At 41.2% G+C, this 12,141-nt stretch overlaps 1 protein-coding gene across 1 annotated transcript in view; it reads right to left on the bottom strand.

The window, feature by feature from the left end:
- The window catches only part of LOC128310286 (cadherin-87A), a 59,731-nt gene extending 47,796 nt beyond the window's left edge, over window positions 1-11,935 (bottom strand). The window contains exon 1 of the mRNA XM_053046890.1: window positions 11,875-11,935. Within this exon, the coding sequence (XP_052902850.1) occupies window positions 11,875-11,935 (61 nt within the window). The remainder of the gene's footprint in view (window positions 1-11,874) is intronic.
- Window positions 11,936-12,141: the final 206 nt, after the last annotated feature.

Genomic DNA, 12,141 nt, shown 5'->3' with positions numbered 1-12,141 from the left:
ACAACAACAACAAACACACAAAAGCACAACAACACAAGATACACCGAAAGCAAATATTCGAGTTCAAAGCCAACGAGGCAGGAGTTTTTCCGCTTCTTGCTCGTGCTGCGCCTCGCTCGTATTTTAACTCTAAACGTCCTAAGCCTACCCTCCCGGAGTCAAATAAACCACCTATTCGACCGCATTTGGAAACCAACAGGCGTGGAAAAGTTTTCCACCTTACTACCGACCCGGCACTGCCCGTGTCTGGGCAGAGTTTTAATGAGAAAAACTTTGGCAACTTCTCGTGTTACCTTTTCCGCTTGTTTTGAGATGTGCGCCAGAAAATTGACCTTATCTGATGGAAAGGTGAATGTTCAAATTTTTTTTGTATTGTTTGATGTGAACAATCATACATTTCGGTTGTGTTCGGTCGTAGAAAGAAACAAACTATAGTTTAAGGTCTGGTAACGTTATTTCATTTCTAAAAAAGAATCATCATTAATCTTTATGTCATTTTTTCCAAAAAAATGGCTACTGTAACTTGCATAAATTGGTTCCCAGATTCGTACACAAACAAAACGATGGACTTTTTCATATTTCGATGATAATCACACATAATAATCATAAAGTTATATTACTTCACAATAATTTAAATATGAGATCAACATTATGATATCATCATCATCACCGAGGTATAATATGAATTGAGACCTTGAATTGAAGAATTGAAGACCTTGCCGATCGACTGATCTGGTGATGTTAGGAAAAATATTATCAGTCAGTTTAAAAAATTATGATAGAAACAGTTATTTCATTTTCTTGAAGATCACAGGTCACACATTTAGGCGATCGTCTTGAAGCGTTAAACCAATAAACTAACAAATAATAAAATTCTACTACATTAATTAGAATTAGAATTGATCACTCACAAATGCTAAAACGTGTATGTTCACAATTCAAACGCGCTTCACTCAAAGCACTGGTATGGAAGTTTTTGCTACGAATTTCTGCGAAAACCTAGAAACCAATTGGTTTCAAATACTGTTCAAGTGGTAAGACGAGAGTTTAAATTGTTAAATTGGTATCGTTTTGATTTACAGACATAATACCACCCACATCCCACATAGCCAACAATCGTTTTTTTTTTATTTCGGTCATCGACCTGTTTGCAAAAAAAATAATAATTTCCTAATTAGCTGAGAAAAAATATATGTAAAATTATCTAACCTGTAAATTAAACATTTTCCTTGGACTATCTATCCTGTTTTAATCATTACAATATTTCTGATTACAGCATCGTCTAACAAATCAAAACTAAACAAAGCGTTGTGTGTCGTTAATGGAGACGCCTGGTTATTCAAACCGAATATCTAACATACATTTTTTTATTCACATTTGACCCAAAGAATAAACAAATTAAAAATGTCATTCTTCTGTCTAAATATCCCAACCAAAAAAAGATATGTATTACCATGTTTTTTTTAATCACATCTTGTACATGCATCGAATATTGCTGCTCACCGTACAAGATCAACGCAGACGATACCATAATAACTATTACCCTAGCAGTAATATCCCTAATAAAGGAAACATCCGTTTATGAAAGCTCTCAGACACCTGTGCCATTCGTTGTGTGTTAACAAATTTACGACACTAACGAAATGGGTGAGCCAGATAAAAGGCGACCCCCACCAAACACTCACACGGACGATGCGCTCACGGGTTACCCTCCAAAAGTACGATGGTTCCGGCTCGATTTAATGGCTAAAGTTTACTGCCAAAAGTTCCATGTGCGATCGGCGACAGATTGCCGGGCATGCTGGTGACATTATTTGACATTAGCGCACGGCTTCGAACCTTCCGATTCCTTCACTGCTGACGAATTGGGAGCCGAACGAACAGCATGACACCGTTCCCGGCTAACTCCCTTTTTCCAGCGATGCGCAAATCGAACGTCAACGATCGTCTTGGGAGAAGTGTTATTATTTTTCGTGGATAAACTCCACGAAATCATGACCATAACTTCGCACAACCCCACCCCGTCATGTGCTGGATGCTCATCGATCTGAAAAACCAATCATTCTGTCGGTTCATTTCGGGCGGTTCACTTCCACATCCCGCTGGAACGCTGGAATGTGGAACAGAAACTAAAGTGGAGTATGCTCGCTGTTTCTACTGGTGCGTGAAGAGGTAAACAGCAGCAAAACAGGTGCTGGTTCCGGGTCCCCGTACAGCGCCGAAAGGATGCTCAGAATTTATTGCTCTTTCCGCTGTGTCGCACCACGCTGTGTCGCCCGGTGGCATTCGCAGTCGTCGTAAAAACAAAACGTCGCACCAATTTACGGCTTGGGTGATAATTGAATGCGAACCAGCGGTGCCAGCGTTCCGTACCGATACCGCGCGACAGCGATAGGAAGGTGAAAAGTTCAATCGACTAACGTTACACCTTGAGCTGCTTTTAGCTGATTAATCTGAACTTCTGACTGGTAGTATTGGCGCCGGACGGATAGCACACACAGTGCAAACCCATTCTGCCAGTTACAAGATGGAGAGAACAGCAGATTGCATCGTAAGGACAGGTTAAACAATACGTTTTATCCCTGAAACAACATCACAATGACGTTGAATGCATCAGTGAAAGTCAGAGCTTTCACATTTCTATCGACTAAATATAGTCTACAGCTTCTTATGCTATTACCAAACAAGGACCACTACACGAAAGTCAATCAAACGTTCAGCTGTCAGACCATGGCTAAAGAACAATCGCCAAAATTCTCCACCAAGCTTTAACACGGTTCAATTCTTTTTGTACCATTTAGAGGGATTTATCATCCTTCCACCCATATACCATCACCCTGTACGGTACCGGAGGGTGGCAAAAGAATCGTGAACAGCCAGCAACAAAGATCAACCCAAAACGCACAGTCCCTCCCGTGACAACAATGCGTCGTTCGCTGATTGGAACACTGAGAAAACATTTTCCAATTCACTTGAATGATGTGCGTTTTTCACCTTCTCATACGTCTTGTGTCGACGAGTTTTCCCCTTCACGATCAACTATTGTTTTGGAGGATTCCGAACACCGCCCCAAGTGGAAACGTGCGATGTTTCAGCTAAGCCCCGGGTACTGTTTGCTCTCTCCGACACTGCGTGTGAGAGCCATTTAACAGTCCGGGCAAAGCCATTAGCAGAACGTGGTAGCACCCCGGTAAGGCACAAAATAAAGCTGCGCAGAATCCATACACCCAACGCTTGGACGACGCACGTTACACACTGTTTGCCTTTTGATCGTGCTAATGATGTGTTTTACTTTCTGCTTCGGGCTATTGTACAAATTTCTCCGATTGGTACGAACTTCCCGATAAAAAAGAAACAACAAGTCTTCAACAGGCATAAAGAAGCGTGAAAAAACCCGCCTGATTGGGGATTGATGTGTGTCTGACAACCTTTTTCATGTCGTTTTATCATTGCTGTTCTTTTCCGTTTTTTCCCATTTTTTGAAAGATGCCAAGGAGATACACTGAATTAATGAGACCGGAATCACGTGGTTCAATAGGCCCGATCGATTCATATATCGAAACGAAATAGCTGGAAATGAGATATTGCTTCTGAATTCGTCCACAGGCAACACACACGCACACCCACATGGAACGACCGAGGCAGTGCTGGGAAGAATGTTTGATTCATTCGATGCTGATCGAATGAATATTGATGAAGATTTTCAACGATTCTTACATTAGGCGAGCTATGAATTGTAAATAACCGGTTAACAACACGTAATTTTGATAGGATGAGAAGTATCTGTCTCACCGAAATAGATCCCATATGTTACGCAAAGCTTCAACTAAAACATCGCTCAATTTTAGTCATTTCAAATTTTATGCACAAAAAACTAAGAGGAAGATAAAGGCTAAAAGATTTAATTTTTAGAAAATATGCTATCCGTACAACTTTGGCTTAAGATATTCTCGTCGAAATTACCGACACAGATCACCATAGCCAGAAGAAGCGAACGCAAGAAGCGAAAAATCCAGAACACAACACACCCATTCTAGCTACCATCAATACCTTTCACTAGCAAACTTTCTCGTACATGAACAGCAAAGCAAAGTTCAAAGAATTGATCCGTCTTCCTCCATCGCGAAGATGCGACCATGCTTCGTGTCTGCGCTGGAAAGGCAGGAAATTAGAATCTGAATATTTGCCTGCTGTTTGCTCTCGCCTGCTCGGGATTTGCAATGGCAGTGGCCGGCAACTTGGACGAAAACTTCACTGCAGCTTTCACATGCACACACCACCAACGGGCGGAAGTAAGGCCGATTCCTAACCAATCCACGACTAGCAAGGAGCAAGAAACCGGAAGGAAGAAAGAGAAATAAATAAAATTCCAACTTTCAACCGTTTCGAACCGATTCCGTTTTTGTATGCACAAGGGTAGCGCGTATTCTCAACGCACCGGCTAGAACGGAATGCCAATCGTGGGTAAAGTTGTGCCCATTTGGAACCGGGTATCAAACAATCCGGAAGCGGAAACTATATTCTACACCAGAAAGTTGGATGTCTTTTTTTTATTTTGGATGTGCTTTGAAAACAAAAAAAAAACCAAGGGGTCATGGAAGGTTATTTTGCGGGAAAAGTGCATTTACGAATTTTATTGCAATTGTTTTGTGTGGGAAAAGAAACGAATTCATGATGCTGAGTTGATGGACATAAGATCTCACTTACGTCCTGAACTGGGAAAAGTATTTTTTATTGCATCAGTTTTCATAGGGCAGGACCGGTATTTCAAATAGGTAGTTAAATTAAGTAATATTCAACACCGTTTATCAAGGAGCCTTAGGTGCTGGCAAGAATGACAGTTTCAAACGCTTCGATTTACCATGTTTAACTTCGGAGGAAGAACTGTTTCAATATTAAATAAAATTATTCAATATAAATTTACAATTTATTTAATAATAAATTCCAACATAAAATCAAATTATTATAATAAATTGAACATTTTAATATTAGAAAACCTGCAAACATTTTATCAATTTTGCATTGAAATTCACAAATAATTGTTGAACTAGTGAAGCCTGTTTCTAGCCGTCAAATTGTAACGCTTATGTTTGGAAAAAATAAGATTTAAAAAGAAATATGTAACGTTTTAGTGATTAATGATATAAAGCGAACCCCAAAGTGAATTAAAATCTTTCATTTAAAACATACAGATCCAGTCATACTTTGTACATTGCATTATATTTCTATCAACAGAAGCAGATTTACGTTTTGTTCATCTTGTTCGCTTACAGACGTCGTGATAGAGTTCTACTATATACAGTAGCGAATGCTGGTGATTGGAGTCAGTAACTATTCGAGGCTCATTGTGGCCGCTTAGTTTGTGTAGTAGATGATCTGCCCCTGTCCATACAGCAAGCGTGTATATATGATGTAGTATGATATGATATGATAGAATCATCAGAAAACTTTACACAAGCTGAATTTTGACTATTTTTAGAATTTAAAAACAGGCTTACATTCCACATATTATGAAGTGTGAAGCTGGCTACTCAAAGTTCAAAAACTGTATCGAGTTCAAACATCGTCTGGCTAGCACACTCCGTTCATATTTCTCACCTCGAGGAAATAAGTTTTCAACATATTTTATTAAATGATTTTTATTTTGTTTCGATAGAACCGCATCGATTTATTTTTACTACGCAGCCAGTTAGTCAGTCCTTGCTACGGGACTTTGGTCCGGAAAGGATTTTACTTCGGTCCTGTAGTATGAAGACCTACGAATACTACGAATACTTCACCGGACCGCGCCATCTTTTTTAATGATGGTGATGATGTAAAAAACAAATTTGAAATCTAACCAAAACCATTCTATTCTTCAGACGTGCTTCTACTCCATTCTTTGGTTAATTAACATTTGACGTTTGTTGCTTACAAAATACAATATGTACCACAGTCTTTAACATGCAATGTTATTACATTAGCCTTCTCAATAGCCTGTTTCATAAGCAGGCAACTTCATCCAGAAAACCGCGTCCTTCGCTGGTGGGTAGTAGTGAATCGTTTTTGCCACCAGTATGGAGCCATGATAAAACGCTGTTTTCTATCAGATGCTTCGCCACTTTCGTTCGCCTATTGCGGTCACGCTGATCTGGACCGTTAACAAAGAAAAGCCCCAACTTGCTGTGCACCGTGGCTGCAAGGGGTGAGTCAAGTATTTCATTTCGTTTCATTACCAAACTCAGACCGACATTCCACCCTGGGTGGCGTTATTTCTGGCCAAAGCGAGGCGCTAAAAACTAAAGTGTTACAGGCTCGTACCCACATGCACCAGCGGTTAGAGCGGGTAGACACCGCCTGAAGCGGAAAGCGGAAAGGTGCAGTTGCGGTAGTGCTCGGGCTGTAGCGGGCGTTTCCGTGCGGAAAATGCATCAGTGCCTTCGAATAGTATATTATTTTGGGGTGCATCTGGCTACGGAAAATCGTTTTGGTGCCAGCACCGTCAACCACCGAATGCGATGGTCACGGTCGGTATGATGTAGTGTTTGTTCATAAAGCTGGCTCGTATTGCCGATGGAAGACGTGCATCTGCCGCAAGGGGTGGGTGAGTTGTGGGATTTAATTAAATTTAATTCTGCAATTTGTGTCAGTTTTATTGTTTGCTTTGCTGCACCCAAAATGTGACTGCTCCATGGGCTCCAGCAGTTAAACATTGCTGTGACATATGGGTTTTCTTGAGTACAGTGTGCAACATATCATAACGGTTGAACCGCAATTGATGGTTGAAAAAGAAACAGAAATACAATAAACATTCCCGTTTTGTATTTGAGTAACTGTGCTGTGGCAATGTGCGTTAAAATCCCAGACGAGATACCTTTGCTCAACCGTTACTGGCGTTAATTTTATAAACACATACATTCAAATTGCGCAACACGATAACATTTGACACATAAAAAACTAGACAGTAAACAATTTTTAAAAAAACCAAAATGAAAGAATACATAATTTAAACGAACATGCTAATTTATATCGTTTCGCGGAAAAACATAAATGTACTGCTGGAAATTACTATTTGCGACGGTCTCAACAATCAAATGCGTAATGTACGAACGGTCAGTTAAGAGTGAAGCGCTAAATTATCTCGACATATTTATAAAGAAACATGTCCCCATACTGTTGCTCGTCGCTGTCATCCAACTGCTCGTAAACCCGTGTATGAAGAATGTGTGCAAACAAACGCCACTACACGGTAAGGTACGTTCGGGTAGGATGAGGTACAGAGAGAAAAAGTAAAGCTATCCCTGATGACCCATCCCGACCACTGTACTCATGGACGGTGGTTATCACCGTCATCATCATTTTCATCGTCACTCCACATGACGATGGTTTTTGTTTGGATCCGTTGTACACTGTCAGGATCCGGTGCCAAATGGTAGACGTTGCGTGGCAGTAGCTGTAACTATAGCAGCTTCACCATGGTGCTTGATATCTCTTGGGCAAACAAACAATGGAAAAAAAGGAACAACATCAGCGTACGATGCATGGTATAGGATGATGGTTGTACGTGATAAAAATAAAGTGTCTACAAATATCTAATAAGCACATTGTTCGGTTACAGTTAAGAATGAATGAAGCACATAATTTGTGCACGTAGTTTAAGATTACTATTTGTAAGACGTAGTGCTGCTCCAATTTCAGGACATTTGTTTTGTTCAATCGAATGAAATTATTACATAAAATATAATCACCCAATATTTGATTCCTTAAATGGATCGTTAGTATTCTAGTGTTCACATGGTTCTCCAAAAACAAAACTTCGTCTACTCTTATAGACAGGCGCAATTTAATGCAATAGCAGACCAGGACAGATGTCCATTGTAGTGTCACAAAAAATAAAGTTTTTGTTTAGTCAAACCATTTAAACTATAAATTCCATACTAAAATGTATATCGCGTGTGCAACTTTAAGCAAATTATATTTTTAATTTCATGATAATTCTGTATCGGGAAGGTCTACCTCTTAATCCAGCAACAGATGAAGTTAGATTACTTTATGTTCAGGAAAGAAATTGGTGACCTGAAAATGTATATGATAAGGGCGACAGTCCGAGATCGTGATGAAATTCCATCCACACCGATCCCACGTAGCAGAACTGACAATTCGGCTGAATGGTAAAACAAATCTAGTACGCCAAAATTCTTAGACAGTAAATAACCTACTGAATCGTTACTCCAAGTAGGAGAAAAGAAATGACAAATTCTGATCCGTAATTTGAATATTTTTTAAAAAGTCAACACATAATTCTTGACCTGGTAACAGAGACTACTGTTACAGAGACCCTCTAGGGATAAACTCACAAGCTACTACATGCCGTCTACTGAATTGTAATTAAAAACGAAGGTCACTCGGGAGTCTCTTTGTACTCGTTGTAGGCATTAATAACCACAATGGTTGAAAAGAAGCGATAACTTCTAATCCGATTTATTGAAGTATTTTAAAAAGCCACATAGTTCAAAAGGTCAAACAAAAGTCACAAAATCAACAGAAACAAGCAAAAAACTTACATAGACTATCGAACTGTTTGATTACAAATAAAAATGTAACACAATGATTTCCGTGTAAAAATACTATTGCACCTACATATTCTACAAATAGCATTCCGGATCATTAACTGTACGGTGGTCAAAGATCGATTGGTGCTTGCATAACCGCAGAAGGCGTTTGTGTAAAGCAGATGGATAATTCTTTAGTAACTGCTACCATGCAGCTATCAAAGCCAATCATATGATATAAGAATAACATTCATTCCGCTTCAATCAACATGTACGGCAACATTCAGCAAAGTATCATCAAAGAAGATTCCATGCATCAGAATGCTCCATCAAACGTAAACGAATCAGTTTGCGCTAGAAGCTGTAAGTGACCGCTGACAGAAAAGATTGGCTTTTCATCGTACCCATTCGAATTCCCGCTCACACGGAATACATTTTTCGCAAATTAAACCATTCTTGCGCCGTGTATTAATTCCAAGAATGAAGGTAAATTTAATTTGCAAAATTGAAACAGAACCCAGGCTGCAGTTGAACATAACTTTCTACTGAATATGAAATTGTTCCAACCGAAACGGACCTACCCAAGCGGAATCATCAAATTTATGCTACATACACTAGTAAGTGACATCCATCAGACGGCAGGGTTGAATATGTGCGGTTCGGAACAAACCGAATACACCACTCGACGAAAAAACATCGACACCGGTGAACGACGGGCCCTCAAACATCGTTCGAAGCGTGTAGATGAGGGCTCATGCACACGAAGATGCTCGAAATGGCGGTGTCAAGGACCGGTAATAGCACTGTACGCTACACCTTACACCTCCTCAACCTCTTCACAACACATTCAATTCCACTGTCAGCTGATTTCGTTTCATTCCCAAGAACAAAAAGAAGCGAATCGCCTGGTGGCTTTCGCTTCGTGCCAGTAATCCGTCACCATCTCCAAGGGATTGCTGCCCGGGCCCCCGATGGTGGAACTTTTTCCACAAATTGGATTTGCCAAGCAGCCGACAAACGATGCCGACTTCACGGGTGGAAACAGCAAGGAATAAGCGCGACCTTCCGATTTTGCGACACAAATCTTATGACACCTGGAAAATCGTTTTGTCCCAGCACTCGCCAGCTCACTCGACAATTTTAACGGTGCGTTCGCTTGTTTTGTTTGTATTTTAACGTAAGTTTTATTCGCGACGGTACAATACTCTAGCCGTAGCGATGGAACCGTCCCAGGCCTTTGCGCAATCATTCTTTTGGAGGTGAAAATTTATGTAAGCTTTTATTATCTACCATCATGCTGCGGCCGAGCCGAGAAGCACAAACCGAGAAACTATGGCGATAAAGGTTGCAATATAATATGATTGTATTTTTTAACATCTACGTACATAGTTTTACACCTTTTTTGATTCAATAAAAGCTACAAAAAAATTAAAGAAAATCACTTTTTTGTAACGATATAAATTGGTGTTACAAATGCATAAAAGTAGGGCTCAAATTACAACAATTTATATTTGTTCAAGTCTCAAGCTTTTTTTGAGTGTCAAATGGCGAAGTTAGAGCTTTTTCTGGATTCATTTCAAGTTGAAATCGAATGTGCTACACACTGATCTGACACTGTAAGCTTTAACTAAATTCAAAAGGCAATGGTAATACCTAGTCAAAATAGCCCAAATTTGATGATGAAACATCTGAATAACAGAAAGAATATAATAAAATGGTGTTTGAAATCGTTTTTCTCGTAACTTACTTTTTTAACCTGCAAACATACCAAGTTTCAAGTATTATTTGAGAATAAACATTATCTAAGAAGCAGCAGTTGTTCACACTTCGATTTGTTCTTCCGTGCTGTATACCACGCATTTCTCTAGATCGTCATGAATGGCAATAAATTGTGCTGGTTCCATACCCCGGACGGTGGGTATGGCATTCCTTATCGAACCCTCCAGTCAAAATCCAAAAATACTACACACTCTTTATCATGCCCGCAAAACGAATCAAAGAAAAATCACTTCAACTAATCACATTGTGTACACCTCAATTTCTTCCCACTTGTGCGAAACGATCAGCAAGACGGAAACGAAGAAACGCTTTTCGACAGACGCAGCAGGGCGGCTCGGCGACGGTTCCAGAGCAACCGGGGTAAACAACAACGACAACACCACACAACTCATCGTACACCCACTGCTACAGCCGTTTTGCCACAAGCGCACCCTTAGGAGGTGACATTTCACAGACTCGCAGGACAACTGTCTGTCCCTCGTGCAAAGCGTACAAGGTAACGCACAAACACACACAATCGGTGCCATCAAGTCATACCGCCCGGAGGGGAAGCAAGAAAGAAGAAACCGAATCAAACGATCACGAATTTGCGGTGGGTAAGTGGTACCGAAGCCAAAGTAAATAATTCAAGCACGGGAATGACATGCACCTTTTTTCCGCTGGCCGTCTCTCGAAAGACTCGCAACCGACACTGTACGTCTGGTGCCGTATTGCCCATTCCGGAGCACCTTGCGAGGTCACGACTCCTTGTCCGGTGGGCTTTATGTGCTGCGGATGCCGGAAAAGCGGACGAAGGACGTGGTCGTATGAATGAAATGAAACCGCAACGAAATAACTTCCCATTTCATGGTTGGCCCCACTGTCACCTTGTCGTCTAACCGACGTTTGACTTCCGTAAAGCATAACAAATAAACACTAACATTGCCACCGCCAGAACTGGTTGCCAAGCGCACCGCACGAGCCGGGACACCGTGCCATGTCACTTGCGTTCCGGTGTTTCCCAGCGTGCCTGCGTCTACTTGACACGTCGCGCTTTCGGCAGCGGTTGCCACCACCACGGGAAAGATTGATCTGTCTCTCGTCGTCCCAACAAGCTCGACACCACTTGTCAACGAAATGTTAAGCCCTGGAAAACATACGCAACGTATCTTTGCCTGGGCAGGGCAGGAACCAGGGCTCACAATATGCAACAATGGCAATAATAAACCTGTCACTTTATTTGCCAACAACTATGTTGCCTTTCACGTTCAACCGTGGCAAGCGTGGCGTGGTCGAACGATGAGCTTAACCACGGTGGCGGTTTCGTTACTTGACACATGCTGTCGACCTGACTAGATTGGTCAGGAAAGTGAAATTGGTGCAGCAATTGCTTTTTTTTCTCTCTCCCTCCGGCTTTGATCAAACGGTTTTGTCCTCCATCCCAAACTTGAGCGCCCCAACGTCTTGAAGGTTACGCAGCAGGACAGCAGAAAATGACCCAAACCAAACGGTCACTTCACAGGAATGTATGTAAACGATGGCAACTGGAGGAAGAAAAACATATAGGGACCAATTTATTACTTACATGGTACGAGCAGCAGACCAATCGTAACGAGCGACACGAAGACTTTCCATCGGGGTAACATCGTTCCCCGTGTGGCCCCGGTTCACCGGACAGTATAGGACGGAATTTCCTGTGTAGAAAACGAAACGAAACGGAACGGATTAGTATGTGTTCATACGGTTCGGTGAGTGCCATTTTCCTACTTCGCCCATTCCTTGCCGTGGCGTGGGCGAGCTGCTACGGACATTTGAGCGGCTGTAACGAATGATGTACACACGTTTATCCGAC

The sequence above is a fragment of the Anopheles moucheti genome, chromosome 2 (assembly GCF_943734755.1).
Source record: "Anopheles moucheti chromosome 2, idAnoMoucSN_F20_07, whole genome shotgun sequence".
In the NCBI taxonomy this organism is placed as follows: Eukaryota; Metazoa; Arthropoda; class Insecta; order Diptera; family Culicidae; genus Anopheles; species Anopheles moucheti.
The sequence above is the reverse complement of the archived record's forward strand: the minus strand, read 5'-3'. Positions and strand labels throughout refer to the sequence as shown.